Source organism: Neolamprologus multifasciatus, chromosome 15 (assembly GCF_963576455.1).
Source record: "Neolamprologus multifasciatus chromosome 15, fNeoMul1.2, whole genome shotgun sequence".
In the NCBI taxonomy this organism is placed as follows: domain Eukaryota; kingdom Metazoa; phylum Chordata; class Actinopteri; order Cichliformes; family Cichlidae; genus Neolamprologus; species Neolamprologus multifasciatus.
Genome location: NC_140453.1, coordinates 22,340,232 through 22,360,963, shown reverse-complemented (window position 1 = coordinate 22,360,963; position 20,732 = coordinate 22,340,232). Strand labels below are relative to the sequence as shown.

The 20,732-nt window shown below is 40.8% G+C and overlaps 1 protein-coding gene and 1 non-coding gene across 6 annotated transcripts in view; one reads left to right on the top strand and one right to left on the bottom strand.

The window, feature by feature from the left end:
• Window positions 1-20,732, top strand: part of vash2 (vasohibin 2) — a 35,549-nt gene that overhangs the window by 2,360 nt on the left and 12,457 nt on the right. For 4 of the 5 annotated variants that reach the window (XM_085134254.1, XM_085134257.1, XM_085134256.1 and 1 more), the window contains exons 3-5: window positions 11,972-12,060; window positions 12,263-12,319; window positions 12,590-12,730. In XM_085134254.1, coding sequence (XP_084990380.1) covers window positions 11,972-12,060; window positions 12,263-12,319; window positions 12,590-12,730 — 287 coding nt within the window. The remainder of the gene's footprint in view (window positions 1-11,971; window positions 12,061-12,262; window positions 12,320-12,589; window positions 12,731-20,732) is intronic. The other variant, XM_085134259.1, reaches the window with a different exon arrangement.
• On the bottom strand, window positions 14,340-14,412 carry trnat-ugu (transfer RNA threonine (anticodon UGU)). Its single transcript has one exon. It is a non-coding gene; the product is annotated as a tRNA-Thr (tRNA).

Genomic DNA, 20,732 nt, shown 5'->3' with positions numbered 1-20,732 from the left:
TTCTTTCTCATAACACCATAGCGTAATATTTCTCAGTTGAGCCAGAGGGCTTTTCAAATGGCATCACTGTGTGTAGTAGGAAAAATATAACAGTTAGATGTGCACCAAGGTTTCTTCACTGTTAATGGACCTTTTGTGAAGGGTTTCACTGAGCCCTCTGAGGTTCCTTGAATCTTCTCATCTCAAAGAAATTCAAAGATCTTCTGAATGTGCTGAATGTACTAGGCTGTCTAGTTTGTAGGGACTATATGATTGCCTGGGTTAGAGATGGGTATGTGGAATAGCCGTGTTGGGACATAACTCTGTCCTTACATAACATACTTGGCTGCCACAAGATATATTAAATCACTGAGAGCTTTTTTCAACGAACAGATGGATTTTAAAAGCATTATATATAGTATATATTCTATATTATATCCTATCTTGCAATGCACTTACTCGTCATTTTTATTATTGATTAGTATGCTTGGCATTTCCTTAATGAATCAAAGTGAAGCTTTTTAATTGTTTTTCACTTTCTGTCCTGTATGACATAAAATCCTCATGTCTGATTAGCTAAAACACATTTTAATTCTCACATATCCTATCTATAACCATCATTGAGTATAAACTGTTATTCACAGATTCAGTGATTAAAGTTGACTACATTTAATTGACTAACTGTTGCAGTTAGATGAATCTACACTTGTATGGATCATTTGTTAACATTGCAAAGAAATGTTTTTTAATAAATATATGTATCTGAGTCACTGCATTATAAAAAATACTGTTAGCTAGCCGTGTTATCCTTCCTGTTGCTGTAACTGTTCCAACTTTAATGAGGAATTTATGTTTTTATAATGTTAGTCGGGGCGTCAGATAGTGTATCTCCAAGTCGTTGGCATAATGGTCGCCTTAGGTGTTGATGTCAGCCTGTTTTCACAGTCTGTTGTTTCTCGGATACACACTCTCAGGTGTACACACAGACAAATGCATGGCATTACCATGACAACAGTAGTGCTAAATTGAGCCACCATACCTGTCAGTTGAAATTAGTTCTGCATTATGGATTTGTCACATTGTGTGGGACTCGGTGTCACTTCTGAAACACACACACACACACACACACACACACACACACACACACACACACACAGAGGCTTATTATCATAACCTGTCTGTTTGTTAGAAGACTGTTTCAATAACAATAATAGGCTATGCTTATAGTGGCATTAAGACCCAAGCAGCTTGCCAAGAAAGTGCTGCTCTCAAGGAGATTTATTTATATATATATATATATATATATATATATATATATATGTATGTATGTATGTATGTATGTATGTATATATATATATATATATATATATATATATATATATATATATATATATACAGTGGGGCAAAAAAGTATTTAGTCAGCCACCGATTGTGCAAGTTCCCCCACTTAAAATGATGACAGAGGTCAGTAATTTGCACCAGAGGTACACTTCAACTGTGAGAGACAGAATGTGAAAAAAAAATCCATGAATTCACATGGTAGGATTTGTAAAGAATTTATTCGTAAATCAGGGGGGAAAATAAGTATTTGGTCAATAACAAAAATACAACTCAATACTTTGTAACATAACCTTTGTTGGCAATAACAGAGGTCAAACGTTTACTATAGGTCTTTACCAGGTTTGCACACACAGTAGCTGGTATTTTGGCCCATTCCTCCATGCAGATCTTCTCAAGAGCAGTGATGTTTTGGGGCTGTCGCCGAGCAACACGGACTTTCAACTCCCGCCACAGATTTTCTATGGGGTTGAGGTCTGGAGACTGGCTAGGCCACTCCAGGACTTTCAAATGCTTCTTACGGAGCCACTCCTTTGTTGCCCGGGCGGTGTGTTTTGGATCATTGTCACTTTGGAAGACCCAGCCTCGTTTCATCTTCAAAGTTCTCACTGATGGAAGGAGGTTTTGGCTCAAAATCTCACGATACTTGGCCCCATTCATTCTGTCCTTAACACGGATCAGTCGTCCTGTCCCCTTGGCAGAAAAACAGCCCCATAGCATGATGTTTCCACCCCCATGCTTCACAGTAGGTATGGTGTTCTTGGGATGCAGCTCAGTATTCTTCTTCCTCCAAACACGACGAGTTGAGTTTATACCAAAAAGTTCTACTTTGGTTTCATCTGACCACATGACATTCTCCCAATCCTCTGCTGTATCATCCATGTGCTCTCTGGCAAACTTCAGACGGGCCTGGACATGCACTGGCTTCAGCAGCGGAACACGTCTGGCACTGCGGGATTTGATTCCCTGCCGTTGTAGTGTGTTACTGATGGTGACCTTTGTTACTTTGGTCCTAGCTCTCTGCAGGTCATTCACCAGGTCCCCCCGTGTGGTTCTGGGATCTTTGCTCACCGTTCTCATGATCATTTTGACCCCACGGGATGAGATCTTGCGTGGAGCCCCAGATCGAGGGAGATTATCAGTGGTCTTGTATGTCTTCCATTTTCTGATGATTGCTCCCACAGTTGATTTTTCACACCAAGCTGCTTGCCTATTGTAGATTCACTCTTCCCAGTCTGGTGCAGGTCTACAATTCTTTTCCTGGTGTCCTTCGAAAGCTCTTTGGTCTTGGCCATGGCGGCGTTTGGAGTCTGACTGGTTGAGGCTGTGGACAGGTGTCTTTTATACAGATGATGAGGTCAAACAGGTGCCATTCATACAGGTAACGAGTGGGGGACAGAAAAGCTTCTTACAGAAGACGTTACAGGTCTGTGAGAGCCAGGGATTTTCCTTGTTTGAGGTGACCAAATACTTATTTTCCACCCTGATTTACAAATAAATTCTTTACAAATCCTACCATGTGAATTCATGGATTTTTTTTTCACATTCTGTCTCTCACAGTTGAAGTGTACCTCTGGTGCAAATTACTGACCTCTGTCATCATTTTAAGTGGGGGAACTTGCACAATCGGTGGTTGACTAAATACTTTTTTGCCCCACTGTATATATAGATATAGATATAGATAGATATATAGATATAGATAGATATATAGATATAGATATATATAGATATAGATATATATATATATATATATATATATATATATATATATATATATATATATATATATATATATATATATATATATATATATATATATAGATAGATAGATGGTGGTGGCTAACCAACTGGACATAGTGGTGGTAGACAAACATGAGAAGACGGCCGTAGTGATCGATATAGCAGTTCCGAATGACAGTAACATCAGGAATAAGGAACACGAGAAGCTCGAGAAATACCAAGGGCTCAGAGAAGAGCTCGAGAGGATGTGGAGGGTGAAGGTGACGGTGGTCCCAGTAGTAATCAGAGCACTAGGTGCAGTGACTCCCAAGCTAGGCGAGTGGCTCCAGCAGATCCCGGGAACAACAGCTGAGATCTCTGTCCAGAAGAGCGCAGTCCTAGGAACAGCTAAGATACTGCGCAGGACTCTCAAGCTCCCAGGCCTCTGGTAGAGGACCCGAGCTTGAAGGATTGACCGCCCACAGGGGCGAGTGGGGAATTTTTATATATATATATATATATATATATATAAGTATATACAAACGCATATTTATCTTTGTCTGTTGCTTCTGAGGCCCCTCAGCCCAGATTTTCCTCATGGTTTCCCGTCAGTGATTTGGATGAATGCTTGTTGTTTTGCAGGCAGAGGTGAAGGGAATCCGGTTGTTGTTTGGCTCTGCTAATTGGCCATGTGGTCATTAGTGACCTGGTTGGCTAGCAATGCCAAACTCACTTACTGTGTTCCAGATACAAGGACAGCATCAGGTTGTGTGTGCACACAAACACACTAAACTGTGCCTTGTATATGTAGAAGTATCTACTTTTGGACAGATTTAGCGTTGCATATTGTAAGACACACTACAACTTGCAGTCTTCAGTGAAGCAATAATTAATACAAAGAAAATGTAAACACATTTTTATGTAAACAATAAGTCTACTTTTTAATACCTTCAAATTGATGTTTTTTTCTTCTCTTCAGTGTGTCTAATCTAGACTTGCATACATTATGAATCAAGTCTCACAAATAACCTGTTAAATAAAACTGTTTAAAAGTCCGCTGTGTTGGACTACAACTCATAGTCTGTGTTCTTAGTCAACTCGGTGTCATAGCCCATGAACATGAACTTCAAAGGTGGAGTTGGAATCTGTCCCACCGCAGGTCAAGATCAGACCACCAAAGTCACTAGTGATTCTAAGCGTTATTGAGAGCTTAGGCAAAAATTCACAGGGGGTCACCTTTAACCAGGGATCAGTACCCTTATGTTGCAAAATTGGCTTAACTCAATTCAATCTCATAACAGCCAACAGAGTTCCTGTTAGGGATGGTTACCGGTATCCGGTGCCATGATGGCACCGGTTCTGACATAAACGGTAGTAACCAGACCGAAAAGCAGCGCACATTTCGGTGCTTTATTTCGGTGCTTTTTTTCCTGAGATGTGATACACTTTAGATTCTAGCCAATCATTTTACGTTTCCGAGGATAGTAGGCGGGCCCAGGTACGTACGTTCTTTTAGAGCAGAGCTACAGATTAAAAACGCCCAAGGTGAAGCGGTCAAAGTCTGGCTGTACTTCACAGCAAAAGATGCAAACTCAGCAGCCTGCAACAAGTGCTTTAGGCTGATACTGTGATACTGTCAAAGGAGGTAACACTTCAAATCCGATGAAACACCTGGCGAATGCGCCGTATTTGATAGCTTGCTGTGAGACCTCACACCGAGCGCATCTACTGTGGGTGTGGTGCCTGTTATCGGACCGGAGTTAGCAACAAAAAACAAAAACTCCTAGCCCTGCCAGTGTAGCAGAAATGATGAGGATGATGATGGCAGCAGCAGCCGTTCTTCTCTGCGTGAGTAGCTTAATGTTGTTCGTGTGTAATTTACGTTGAGTAGGCTAACCACGTTATTAAATTAATGCATGTAAGGTGAACTAGCAAACATCATCATAGCTACATGCGGCTGTCTTCTTGTTTGATGGCAGATACTCCCTTCACCCTGGCCAAAAAGGCTAAAATGACCAAAGAAAAAGTGGAAAACAGTTAAACATGAGAGGTTTTTGGACAAAGTTTGTGTTTTTCCCATTGTTTAAGCACTGCTTCCAGCCAAGAGTGATACCATATATGCCCTATAGCTGCAGAAAAGGCTAACATTGTTATCTTTTTACAAAAAAAACAGCTGAACATGAGAAGTTTTTGGACCAATTTTGTGTTCTCCATTCTTTAAGCACCGGTTTGAGCACCGTTTAAGCACCGGCACCGTTTCAAAAGTACCGGTTTGGCACCGGTATCGGATAAAACCTAAACGATACCCATCCCTAGTTCCTGTTCTAGCTAAGTTAACCAATGTACTAATATGAAGTTAAGTAATGTTAAGAATCACCACTTAAATCTGATTTACAAATATAATAAAAAAAACCATCAGCTGTGTAAGTTATACTTCATCTACCATTTTTGTTATTTGTTTCCATGGATTTCGATTCCTATCTCTGTCTATTGTAATGTCTTGTGTTGGTGCTTTATGCAGGTATCTCCACTGTCAGTTGGTTTCCATTGTAGCTTTGTTGATATGTAACCTGGCCCCGTGGGGCGACCATGGCTCAGGGGATTGGGAAGCTCATCTCTAACCGGAAGGTTGCTGCTTCGATCCCCCTGCGCTCTCTGTCCTGGTCGTTGTGTCCTTGGGCAAGACACTTTACCCTACCGCCTAGTGGTGCTGGCCAGGGGGGCCGATGGCGCGATATGGCAGCCTCGCTTCTGTCAGTCTGCCCCAGGGCAGCTGTGGCTACAAGTGTAGCTTGCCTCCACCAGTGTGTGAATGTGAGAGTGAATGAATAGTGGAATTGTAAAGCGCTTTAGGTACCTTGAAAAGCGCTATATAAATGCAATCCATTATTGTAACCTGATACTCCTTCTAGTATGTGTATGTGTGTATGTATCTATAAAGTGTAAAACGGGTGGTTACCACAGATACAGTCACAACTAACCAAGGTGGGTTAACTGTGCTTTGAGGTGGGGAAAGAGAACAAGGAGAAGACATGAGAATGAAAATGGTTTTGCTTTCCTAATAGGACCAACAGTGAAAACCAAAAATGTTTAATTAACTTATTAATTAGCATATTATCGTCATATAGTGTAATCTGAATTTGGTTGTCTCTGTTAATGTGACATTTCTAACAGCTGCTGTTTATAAAATGTAAATTTATAATTTATATAAATTTACATTTTATAAACCATTTGTCTTATGACAGTAAGACCGTAAGCCATGATATAACTTTGTATATATGTATTTAAGTATCATAATGCAACATGTGGTAGCTTGACATGCTTTTTAAAATATAGGTCAGTATTACAGTCTATGACCAGAATCCTTGTCACCATTCTCTGTGTCCTCATTAACAGAATACCACAGCACCCAAATAATCCCTCTAATACAATCTGGGTGGTGGATAATCTCTGAATACCAACTGGACTGCCTGAAGGGTTTTTGATGGGGAAACAAAACAAGTTTACAACCAAGGCTTGAAAGAAATGATTTGATTCAGGGTATAGTGTCTCCAAAAGATACAAGCCTTGTAAACTACACCATAATTACAGCCAGTGCTCACTTTGCAATTTTTCCCGAGGGTTTTAAATTTTCACTCATTTTATCTGAAACATTTCAGTAAGCCCTAAAAGCACAGCGTGACAGGTTGAAGCATGAGTCTGTTTTCATGTCCTGCTGTGTGTTTTGTTGTGCTACATCTGAGGCTTGGTTACTGGTCAGTGGAACATGAGCTAAATCTAACTGTACAGATGCTGTCAGTCGAGGGGAAGGATACATTTGTTTTTCATTTCCTTTGCACTCTCTTTTCCCGAAGCACCCAATATCCATGGACCTGGTTTTCTGGGCTAAATCTGGTCGGGTAGTCGTGGCCTCTAAAAAGTCCCAGTCTTTACATGTACACTTGGCTGAACGATGGCAATTAATCTTTTCAGGCTATTACAACAGATTGAATACAGCTTATTTGCAACCATTCACTAAATCACACTAACCAATTTACTTCTGATTAGAGTCTAAAATAGATGAAATTTGGTTCCTAAGAGACAACCTACCATTGTTTCAAAAGTGCAGACATGTTGATTTTTATTTGGTTGTGATTCTTCTGGTTCCTGCTCACTATTTTAAATCACGAGACTTTGACTGCCTTTCTCCTAGCTTTAATTTGTGCTTTATGGACTGGATTTTGGTCCTTACTCTTATACACTTGACTGACTTTAATAAATACTGCACTATAGATTTTAATCTGTTTAGAGAGATGGGTTAATCTTTACTTTACTGATCCCACAAGGGAAATTGTTGTGTTACAGCAGCAGGATAAAGAATAAAATACAATCTACAATAAACAGCATTAAGTAAAAGTCCTCCAGGTACATAGTGAGGGTCTTATACTGTCAGAAAAACAATTTATGTATGCAACAGATTTTTAAAAAAGAAAAGAAAAATTGGGTTAACTTAAAGAAGAGTAAAAGGTACGATTAAGAGAGTAGATAGTATTATAGTATTATTAATAAATAATATGTGCACTATAAATCTAAGAAACAGCTGTAGAAAGATATAATACAGAAAGATGAGTTAAGGTGTTGCTCCACAGACAGATATCAGGTTGTTTTTAACCTTTGTCACTGCGAACATATGTTTAGCATCATCATCATGGCCTGCTTACTTAAGTTTCCAAATTAAAAAAAAAAAAAATGATGAAGCTGAAGCAAGACTTATGGACCAAGGATGAGCTTATCTTGGACTTTTCATCTGTTGCCACCACCCAACCTAAAAACCTTAGAGCTCTGCAGTCTTCCTCTTACGTAGGCCAATCCCCTTCCACTCTCAATGATACCGCTCATCTGGTCTGTTTACATCACCACTGAAGGAGAGCCAGTTGTTTTGGCGAGATGCAAGAGCTCCTGGGTATAGCCAATGAGATGTCGCCCGGGCTAAATGCAAACTCAAAATCACATGTCTACTTCATGCAGCTCAGAGTCTCAAGCAGGAAGTCTGCTGGGGTTATATCTTCTGATGCCTGGAGATTTTGTAGCAGTGGTGAAAAGAAAGGGACAGGGGACAGTAGAGTAAACAGTAGAGTAAATGGGAAGTCAGAGAGAGAAAACAGGGCAATGAAATGCAAAACGATGGCCCCTGCAGTGACCTGCTCAACCCAATGTAAAACATTAAAAAGCCAAAGTGTAATGGCTTTTTTGCTTTACTTTTCTACATCTGGCAAAGTGGTGGTCATCAAGTTTTTCCGTTTTTTTCAGGGAGGAATTATTTTAAGGGTAAATGTTTCTCTTCAATGACAATAGGATTTATTTATTTTGGGTGGCCTTAACAGATCACAGTACAACTATAACCTTTTAGCATTGCCCCAGCAGAATGACCTGAGTGACATAACAAGTGATATAACAACATGAAAGCAGGAAAAAATCTGCAGCTGACAGATTCCCAAAATGATATTATTTTTGTGGGATAGTTTAGCAAATATGACCTGTTATATATATCAGGGTCCAGAGTAAAACAGTGCTGCTGAATTACAGACATCCCTATGTGTGTAATTCAAGTAGAAATGTTTTGGCTTGGACGTTAATACATATGGACGCCTGCCAACAAGAATTACTGCAGACAGATGTGCTCTGAGGCAAAGAATTACAGACAGCAGCAGTAATCTTCAAGAAGGTTCAAGGTTCTTTATTCATCACATGCATAGTTATGCAGGTATAACACACAGCGAAATGTAACCTGACTTGTGCAAAGGGGGGGGGGGGGGGGGGGGGGGAACATTATATATATAATATATATATTAGGTGACTGTGTGTGTGTGTGTGTGTGTGTGTGTGTGTGTGTGTTTATCATAGTCTTGCAGCAGATACAAGCCACAGTTAAGTACTGCTGTGTGCAGTGAACTAGTGGAAGCCTTCAGGGAATGCTGTCATTACTTTTCATACAAATGAAAAAAGGAAGTCTTATGCTGAGGATTAATCATTGGTGTCTCAGCTGTCTTTTTTGCACATACACTCAAAGAAAAAGGCATTCCTTGGGATGTCCCGCTCTAAAGATAAGTTGACAACAGGAAATTTGATCTGTCCCTCTCCCTCTCTCTGTCCTGCTTATTTGTTTTGAATATTTCATCACACAGAGCAAAAGTGCTTTAAAGGTTGTAGAGGACACAGCTGGCTGTAGTATCTGTCACCTTAGTATTACCCAGCATACATTAAAGACAAAAACACTCATCTGTTTATTTATACTCCCAAAAAGCTTGGATAGATAAGGAATGGAATTTTAAAAAAAATTACGTCTTGCTCCGCTTTAATAATTTGTTAACAACTGCTGAGCCTGTTCTTAAAACTAGTTATAAAATTAGTTTGACTCTTGGCAATTATTCTGCAGTTCTCTTCTTACTATTTTCCACCTCCTTTTCTTTCTTATACTGCCTTTTACTGCTCATCCCCCATTTCCATCAAACAATTTAAAATTCAAAAACCAGGACAGTCATGCTGTCTCCTCTGTGTCCCAGTCGCTTTGTATTTTGTCTGTGCTGCTGGATGGGATATGTTAGTCCTTGAGACCCAGCAGAGGAGAGACAGATACAGATGATGTTTAGACCTGGTGGATGTAAAGCTGGCTCTGGACTGTAGAGGTGGAGAAAAAGCATGTTGGTGAAGATACAGAAGGAGGACAAAGTGACATATGAGAAGAGGGAGAAAAACGGGGGGCGTTACAGAAAGGGGAAAAAAGATGATAGATAAGAATATAATGGGAAAGAAAGGGCAAAAGAAGAGTAGAGTAGAGATGAGTATAAAAACATAACAAAAGGATGGTTGGAGAAGAAAGAGGAAAAGGGACAAGATTACAGAGGAGGGAGGAAAACAGGAAAGGAACCAGTGACAGATTAATTATCAGTGTTAACTGTGGCTCTGAACTGATGCTCTCCAAGCTGAACTCTTAATAGACAGGGGGAAGGCTATTGGATCCTGACACTGTGTTGCTGTCTACAGTATATTATAGTTAATAAGAGTGTGCTGCATATTGTACATATATGTCCAATGTGATTGCTTAACGCACGCTTCACAAGGACATTAAGCTGTGCAAGTCACCATCATCCTTTTACTGTAGCGGGAAGGAGAGAGGGGAGGATGATAACGGAGAGATCACCACTCATCTCACTTCCTGACCCAGACGAAAGCCGCTTTAGTGTGTTTGTGTGCGCGCACATGTTTGTGTGTGTTAGCTGCTGTAGCCACTCCATAATGCCTTAGTGAGGATTTCACTACATGAGAGATTATGTGGTAGTAAAACCTGCTATTTACTGATTTATGGGCTGAATGACTTTTGACTTGCCTAATAACTGTACGAGTGGCCAGTTGGCTGAATATTTTATTTGCTCTGTGACTTACTGTCTGACAGGTTGCCTGGCTGGCTTGGCGTCTGCTTTAAAGTCGATTTGACTTTTTTGTCTCTATGGAAACACAAGTTAATTGGCAACCATTTAAGCTAGATTTAATAGATTTCAATTTAAATTGATCCTTGTCAGATATTAGTTTAAACATATGTGTGTGTAGCCTGTATACTGCAGCAGTACTGTACTGAGTAGAATCAGGCTAACTGTCAAAATTGTCAAACCATCGTAGATTATGGACAAGCCAAGGGACCTAGATGAAACAGTCAGATGTAGGATAGCATCAGCTCAGTTTCACTGAGGCTACACTGGCCCAAACATAAATACACTAAAGTGTGTATGTGAATTTTAACTGCATGTTCCACATAAAATATCACATAAACCCTTAAACCAGTCCAAAGTTAATCACCTTTGATCATTTCAATTTAGTTGTGTCATATAGCTTAGCCTTCTACCAAGAAGCTGGCTGCACATAGAAATGAAATTAGCATTTCTATCATTTAAAGTTTGGGCTCAAAAAAACATATAATGCTGCAATTTTATAAATATGCTTTGGGTTACAGTGTGACTCTGTTTGTTGTGACAGCATTAGTGATTAAATTAGAAATGTGTCTGTTTATCATACATGAACGAGGCCAACAACTGAAGCGTGAAGGTGAAATACCTCCTGTGGGACTGTAAAACACACCTTTCTGACTTCCTTCTTTTTAAATCTTTCTTCATGGAAACGAAAGACAAGCGACCGAAAACACTGTAACATGCAGAGCTGTGTCACCATGTTGTTCTGTTGTCCTCCTTCTCACTTCCCTTTTTATGCTGTCAATAAAGAATGGAGCAAAACCCCACAGGAAATGATAGGCCTTGTGCTATGGTTCACCCTTCCTGCACACAAACATGCACAAACAAACACACACACACACACACACACACACACACACACACACACACACACACACACACACACACATATGTACATCACGCAGGCTGCCTGTGTACGAGGAAGTTTTGGTCTGTATTTCAGCCTGACTCACCCTCTCTTGGTGTGGTCGCGTCTGTTCATGTATCCACACTTGCAGCCGCTGTTTCCTCTTTGTAGTGGTTCTTGTTGAGGTGAAACAGCTGCCAAAGCAGCCGTGGGAGTTCATTTTCACCACATGTTGCTTTTCACCATGTGGGTGTCTGTGGGCGTAGAGGTGGTGCAGAGCACATGACCCTAATATCTTGGGTTAGAGACTTGCTCATGTTGTGTGTCAGATATGCACTGCACTCGAGTATAAAGAGAGGTGAGTTTCTAATGTGGTGTTTGTTGTTTAAAAATAAAGAAGACTGGTTTAAGGAACAGCGGTGTGTGTCAGCTGTATGAGATGCAATGAGTCACAGCACATTAGGAATGCAGGGTTTTTTAAAGATGGCGGAAGGTGGTTTGGGGGCTCTGAGTGTTACCACATGTCGACTTACTGAAAATGATGTGGAAAAAATATCTCTAATGCTCTCTCTTTTTCTCTTTCCAGCATCCAATTCCCTCAATTCCAACTTTCAAGCCGTCCATGTCTGTCCCAGACTGGCTGTTGGCCGTCCAGAACTTCATGAAGGCTCTGCAGTATCCTTTATCACAAGCACGACAGGGAGGACAGTATAAGCTTTTATCTGTCAGGTGAAGCTAGTCCTGCTTGTGCCTCACGTTATTGGATGCTCTTATAGACTTTAAGTGATCAAAACACCATAATCACTTCTGTCAATAGGAGTTGAGGCACAGGACTGAAGTGTTGTAAAGTTGCTGTTGTCCCTGACATTTCCATCAGATATAACCACACAGGAACTCAGTTCTTTGAAATCAAGAAGAGCCGTCCACTGTGTGGGTAAGTGAACTGCAGCTTTGGCAAGTACATGTAATTACTGTGATTCAATCACAGTAATATTAACAGAACTGTCCTGTTATCACCCTTTTGTCATAATCTTTACTGATTGGATGAAAAGCTGGCTTGAATAGGAAGCAACAGCTAAGTTCACCACAAGGAGGAAGAACACTGAGGAAGAAAACAGAATTGATTACTTGATTATGACTTTGGGATGTAACATTACCACAGTGCCTAATTTATGTGTCTAATTCAATGCTGTCTCTGTGCAAGGTGTATTGCTTCCAACCCTTCCCTTTCCTTCCTCTTCCTCGTCTCATCATCTTCCTCCCCATTCAGATTAATGGAGACAGCAAGAGAGATGATCAGGGAGTCTTTACCAATCAAATGCCTCGAGGCCGTCATCTTGGGAATGTATCCTTTCCTGTATACACACACACACACACACATGCACGCACACACTAAGCAGAGGGCCAAAAGGTCATTTTGTTATCTGTGGGTGAAATCAATAAAACATGCTGCTGTAATATCCTAATGCTCCCCACCATTGCCACTCTTTCCAGCGCTTGCCGTGTTGCTTGGCAACAAGCCCACTTCAAAGTTTAACCGACCCCCCCCCCCCAATACTCACCAGCTTAGTATCATCCAGCAGAGCTTAAATTTTAAAGCAGCAGTGCTTTATTTTTGCAACTCCTTCTCTATTTAGATTTGAGAAAGTGTTTTTTCAATTCCTTGAAAACATGTTTGCTTATGGCAAAATTAGAATCTGAACTCGTTCTTCATCATTGTTCTAAAAGGAAATGTTTGTCTTGACTATTTACCACAAGTGATTTGCCAGTTGTTTTTTTGTTGTTGTTGTTTTTGATATGCTGAACTGTAATGCTTTTCCATGCACTAAACTCCAAATAAAGCCATGCAGAGGTGCTTAAAAACTGCAGTTACTCTAGTGGCCACTTGGTTTCAAAGGCCAGTTGACACCCAAATGGCCATCTTCACAGAAATACACTTGTACTGAGTATGTGTTTCATTTTGAAGAAAATGTTATGAAGTGATTTTATTTTTAAATGCTAAATTCACTAAGGCGCTGACCCCAACAGTGTAATTCAGCCTCATTCAGCTGTTAAACAATCCTTGATTTAGAGTTATTGTTTAAAATGACTGTTGTAGCATATGTGCTGCTTCTGTTTTGTTTCATTGATTTTGTTTATCAGACCAAAGTAACATGTCAAAAGTAACATTTTTCCATATTGAAAAAATATATTACAAGCTTTAACCATTAAACTGAAAGATACAAAGTATTATTTGATCTATCAGCAGATGTTGAACAGTGGCGGTTTGGATGGTCCTGTGTTTAAATCCAGTCTGGGGCCTTTCTGTATGGCCTTTCCAGTGTATACCCCACCTGTTGCCCCAAGAGAGCTTGGATATGCTTCATCCCTTAGCCTCAGAAGTTGAATTCTTTTTGAATTTCGGTCCACACTTTATAAATCCTACCACATTGCATTGCAACATTTGATTGATTGGATTTGCACACCTGTGAAATAATGGCTTAGTTTGCAAAACAAAATATATTAAAATTGTTTCAGTGCAACCAAATACTTTTCAAATACAAGCAGCAGGTCAGGAAACTAGGACTTTTGAGTGTCACCAGATGAGAGATTTCTCTCCCCGTCTGTGAACTGATGGTCCAGTTTCGCATGTGCTAGTTTCATATTTGCTTTCCTCAAGGGCTGTGAGGGTGACAGCTGACAGTGACTTTAATTGAGACTGGCTTTAGGGAGAGAGAGAAATGGAGGGGACGGTAGGAGCTCTGGGGGGCGGGAGGTCACCATAGGACAGGAGAATTTATAAGACAGTGGCAGTTTTTGTTTTTTTGTTTTTTTATTTGCTGCATGCCCTTTAAAGAACCCCACAGTGACATTCAGAGCTATAAGCGACAGTAATTGTGTGGTTTCACCTTTGGTTGTGTTATGAGGTCAGGACAGATAAATATAATTTAAGCAGGGGGAAAAGAAAAGTTCTCAGGCCCCAGCGAGAATTGAACTCGCGACCCCTGGTTTACAAGACCAGTGCTCTAACCACTGAGCTATGAGGCCTCACCTGTTGACCACTGTGGTTTACGTGTAATTTGAATGTCAACCAAGGCCACACCACTTAATAGACACACCTTCCTTGGATTCCAGCTATTGTTATGCTAATGAATAACCAACCTAACCAGTTGATTTTGAAATGACTTAACGCAATGGATCATCAGTATTAAATAATGTCCTAAATAATATCATCCGCACATAAAATACAGTGAGTTAAAAGACATAAAAATCTGTATGGATCATTGTGAAACAAGAATGACCCAGTGTCACTCACACACATTTACCTGCAACATTAACCTACCTGGTAACTTAATCAAAACACTTCATTTGTGAGAAAGAGTCATGCTGTGAGAAGTAGTGGAAAGCCAAGATAGAAACGTAGGCAAGAAAAAGGGATGAGTAGCCACTGTTGTAGTCTGTAATGGTGGGGGCTGTCTGTCTGGGTTTAGTCTATCCTCTGCTTCTGGTTCTCTGTTCTTCCACGTTATCAGCAGTGTTGGGTAAGTTACTTTAAAATAGAAACTTAGTTACATTACTAGTTACTTCTATTAAACTCAGTTACTTCAAGTTACTCGTTACTTTCAAAGTAACTAGTTACTAGGGAAAGTAACTTTGGTTTTACTCAGCATTCTCTTGTTAATGTGTTGCTTCCATAACTTTTACAGTCTTCTAGCTTGCTTACTTGCCACAAGTGCACTGTGCCGCCTACCAATAGAAAGGAAAAGATAATGTGCATATTTCCACGAGAGAAATCCCACGCCTGGACCGTCATTGACTGCTGCCATGATTCTAGCCTACGTCACAGTGTCATGTGCGCCTTTTACATCCAACACAAAAACTGCAGTCGTGGTGCTTTGATTGTACTCAGAACTCGGAAATTCTGCCTTCTGAATAGGAAGATGTAGGTAACACCAGACTGCAGATGAGCTGCATACAGGGCTGGACTGGGACAAAAAATTGGCCCGGGCATTTTGACTAAAGACCGGCCTGCCATTATAGGAAAAAATCATAAAGCCTTTGAATGAAAACAAACGCTGTTGTGACAGTGATGTTCACTGTTTTGATGGTATATATGCATCAATCTATCAATCGTTTGTTGCAAGATTCAGATAATTATTTTTTAAAAGCTAGACATTTTAAATGAGAATAAGAAAAAAGTATTTCTTTGTGCCCCCCTCTCCCTGTTAATGCTCTACCTGCCCCCCCCCCTGGCAAAACTTTGCTAGATCCGCACCTGCACAGTTACCAGCTGTCAGCTACCTAAAAAGGATCCTGGGGTTATTTGTTTCTCAGAAACAGTTCATAACTTCCCTTCAACTCATTCATGTCACCTAAAAGGTAAACCTGTTTCTCCATCACCTGTTCAGCTCTGATGATTCAGTAAGGACGTCTCCTGGTTTCATCTTCATGTTTCCCTCTCACCAGATAACCAAACCGACATCATGACCAGCAGCTTTTTTGCAGCTGCGGCTCCAGCAAACATCAGCTGATATTAGAAATTAATATTAAATAAATTCTAACAACAGCTGATCAAGCTTAAACGTGCTGCTGTTGTTTAACGCGACATCGGCTGGTTTCCTCTTTCTGGCGCAAAGTGGGCGATAAACAAACAAGAGAGCCGATCACCTGATCATTGATCAGTTTTCATGATTGAAGTAGAAACAGGAGAGGGAGGTGGGAGAATGAAAGAAGAAGAGGCAGCTGTGCAGCGTAAAGACAGAATAACTCCAGCTTTGTGCCTTTTTCAATGTAGCTGAATTACGGGACAAACTGTTCCTTTTCGCCTCAATAAGAAACGCGTAATATTTTCTCTGAATACCAGACGGGACGGTTGGCAACTCTAATAACTTAACAAAATAAAGTTCAACACCATTAACTTCATAGCACCCACCCAGCTGTATAGAAATTCCGTCATGCTAGCTAGTACGCAGTACGGAAAAAGTCAGAATAACGAAAATAAACTCCACCTAAACTTGGTTTATATCTGACCCAGATAGACTGCAGGTCATAACTTCTTACCTGAAGTTCAGTTCACACTTGGACCGGCGGCCGTCTCGGGTCTCTTTTCCTTCTCCTCCACCTGCTGGCCTCCACCACTTGCTAATGTTACTGAATCTGTGGAAGCTCCGCGATAGCCACCACACGAAGTAACGAGTAACGACCCTATCTAAATCCCAGTAACGACTAACGCGTTCCTGATTTTGGCATAATAACTAGTTACCGTGCTCGTTACCACAATAATAACGTAGTTACTGTAACGCATTACTTAATAACGCGTTAGTCCCAACACTGGTTATCAGTGATCTGAAATCTCTCCAGGATATGCAGGGTTTATCTTGGGTCCAACCAGCTCTGTGTGTGTGCATGCATGTGTTTGCGTGCGTGCATGTATACGTGTGTGTGAGACGTGTCCCATTGTATTAGCCATCACTGACTGGTTCTTTGCAGAGTAAGGCTAGAGCACAAAGTAGCCTCCACTTGAATCCTAGTGTAAAACTCAGTTCTTTATAAAAATCAAAATAATCCAGCAAAATCTGCCATTATACAATATATCAACACAGCATGAAGCATGTAATATATATAAGGTTTTACTGTTTTAAAAGAAGGAAAGACCACAAAGCTGGAGGTATCCTAGTATATCCTTGATTAAAGGAAAAATGTATGTAAAGGGAATTTTATGCTTCTTCTAAAATATTATCTTTAATATTTGCACTAACATAGAAACTTGAGGAAGGGAGGGTAGAGGATTGGAGAGGAAAAGGATGCAAAAGGTAAGAGGGGGAGAGTTAATCAGAACATTGTTGCTCCATTGAATTTATATTTATACGTTTTTTCAGTTACCTCTGCTTTTCAGAAACAGAACAAGTATGGATTTCTGTTGCATTAGAGCATGCCTGTGGGGCAGAGAAACTAATCCACAGAGGTTCGTTTTCATTTTTGCTTTAGAATTGACAGATGGATGAGTAGTGTGAGGTAGTGATAGGTGCTCTTGTAGTCACAGTCTTAGTCAGGGAGCTACTGCTAGCAGTGTCGCATGTCCTCTGGCACAGGAAGTACGCCCGTCTAATGAAGCATTCATTAGCAAGAAACAGCAGGGTGTGTTGGTGTATGATTTTCATGTTTGTATTCATTCTGCAGGATAAATATTGATCCAAAGTGAAACACTCGCAGGAATCTGTCAGAGGAAGTTAAAGCTGATGCCAAACATAAACATTTGGCGTCCAGGCATTCTTGTCATTGGTGGATCATTCTTCTTTTTTGCCAGTGAAGAAAAGGAATCACAATAAAATATGACACTCATAAAGGCTTCTTACTAATGAACATATTTAAATATTTTTATGATATTTGTTATTAGAATAGGATAAGACAATCATCAACCCTGATTTAAAATATCTCTTGTCAGAACCATTGTGGTTTAGATAAATTTTGTGACAGTCGGTTATATCAGGATACTCAGGATCAGTTTTTGGGGGCTTCTTGAGCTTCATTGGTAATCAACAGTAAATATTCAAAGAATCAAAGATAGTGACTGTGCTGTGATTTCATATCTATTTACATGATTGCAAATATAAAAAAAAAAGACAACTAGAACGGGATGATAGAAAGAGCTGCCCTCTGACTGATCTAATCAACAGTCCAGAGAGAGAGCTCTGTGCTGTGCCAGGAAGGCAAGATCTTGCTGCAAAGTAGTGAACTCCATAGGCTTTTGTTGCTGAAAGGATGTAAAAAGTTGCTAAAAGTAGCAAAAAAATTACCAGGTTTGTGTTGTTTTGATAAACTGAAGTTTGCCGATCCTTTTTGTAAGTGAGAGGGATGTCAAGTGGACCAGTTAAGAAGGTGTATCAATATCTGAGTCTGTGGATTGAAAACAGTGTGCCTACTTAAAATAATATTTCAATATATGATCAATATGATAGAAGCAAAAGCACATTCTTAACACATTTAACTCTATTTTGACTGTGCTATTAATTGATTAAGTTATTTTGTTTGTATTTTGTTAAGGGGAATAATGCAGGTGGTATGTTTGGGCACAAATAAAACCTATGTGTAACCGTCCAAGCATTCATCCCAAGGTTTAGTCACTTGGGCAGCACGCTGACTGTGGAAGTTCAGTGGTTTCTTTACTTGACTGTCCAGCCAACCCTGTTTAGATCCGTGTTCTACTTTAAAACCACAAACTCTCCCACACAGCCAGAGAGACACATTGAAATACATTGGTATGTGCATGTCATCGGTGGTCTGCTTTGTGAATATTTAATGAAAACACAGCAGTGCTGTGGCATCCAGGCTGGTGAAGTGACAGACATGTGTTCTAACCAATGGCAGACTTCCATCCATGGGCAGAACAGGGCAGATGGCTGGCTACTGGCCCACAAAGACATCTTCCAAGTTTCTCTGTTGCTGTATGGTAGAACAGATTGCTACAGTTGGATGCATGTAGCATGAAGATGTGCAGTACACAGGATGAGATCTGTCTAAATATAGATTCAATAATTTACTGAAAATCTGATCTTTTGGATGCATTTCCTTCTAATAGCGAGTAGCTATACATTTTTGTGATTGCAAAAACAGAACTAATATATAGAATTCAATTGGAAAATCAACCTCAATCACTTGATTTGTCACCTCAGTAAAAACCTTCCTCATCAGTATTAATAGCCAGTCTTGAGTTTGACCTAGTACAGGTGATAAAGAAGGGTATGTTTTGGGGCGTGGCCTAAAACAGGACTGACATGTCTTTATGGTATGAACATGCAGTCGAATCCTGCCTTCATTTGTGACGTCTTGGTGAGTCACAAGGATCAGTAGACATATGATCTGATGTGTATGTGTGTGTGTTAGCTTGCCTTCAAGACTTGGAAAAGGACAAAATCATTGACCGCCTTACTTATCACCGCCTTTACCCAGGGGATGCCATACCCTGCATTTACGGACTTCCAAAAATCCACAAGGAAGCTGTCCCACTCAGACCCATAGTCAGTAGCATAAACTCAGCCACTTATAACATTGCAAAACACCTTGCTACCATCCTTGCTCCTCTCGTGGGGAACACCCCACACCACATCAAGAACTCCACCGACTTCACTGACAAGGTCCAGAAACTTACCCTGGATCCAGATGAAAACATGGTGTCCTTTGATGTAGTCTCTCTCTTCACGTGCATACCCACCACGGAGGCAGTGGAGACTGTCAGAAAACGACTACAAGAAGACAGCTCCTTGGAGGACAGGACCAACTTCACACCCGATCAGATTTGCACACTGTTAGACCTCTGCCTCACCACTACGTATTTCAAATACAACGAAGGCTATTACAGACAAAAACATGGCTGTGCCATGGGCTCCCCCGTGTCACCTATTGTAGCCAACCTTTACATGGAGGAAGTGGAAAGGAAGGCTCTTGGGTCTTTCAAAGGAAGAGTACCCAGCCACTGGTACAGATATGTAGATGACACCTGGGTCAAAATCAAGACACAAGAAGTGGAATCCTTCACTGCGCACATCAACGCTGTGGATAAAAACATCAAGTTCACCAGGGAAGACACAAAGGACGACTGTTTGCCTTTCCTGGACTGCGCTGTGCACATTGAAGAGAATGGCAACCTCAACATCGAAGTTTACCGGAAGCCCACACACACGGACCAGTACCTCCTGTTTGACTCCCATCACCCTCTGGAACACAGACTTGGAGTAATTAGGACCCTACACCACCGGGCAGAACATGTTCCCTCTAAGCCTGAAGGGAAAAAGAAGGAACACACACATGTAAAGGAAGCACTCAAAACGTGCGGCTATCCTAAATGGGCATTCTTAAAGTCAGCAAAGAGGCACAGAAAAGAAGATCAGACACCAGCGAGGGAGGATAAGAAGGACAGACGCAACAACATTGTCATCCCCTATGTAGCTGGTGTATCAGAGAAACTCAGGAGGGTTTTCTCCAAGCATGACATCCCGGTGTACTTCAGACCCAGCAACACACTCAGACAAAAACTGGTTCACCCGAAAGACAAAACGCCAAAACACAGACTTAACAATGTGGTGTATGCCGTACAGTGCAGCGAGGAATGCCCAGACCTCTACATTGGAGAGACCAAACAACCACTTCACAAGCGCATGGCACAACACAGAAGAGCCACCTCCACAGGACAAGACTCAGCTGTCCATCTGCATCTTAAGGATAAAGGACACTCTTTCGAGGATGCCAATGTTCACATTTTGGACAGAGAGGACAGATGGTTTGAAAGAGGAGTGAAAGAAGCCATCTATGTCCACTGTGAGCGACCATCTTTGAACAGAGGCGGTGGTTTACGACACCAACTCTCTGCC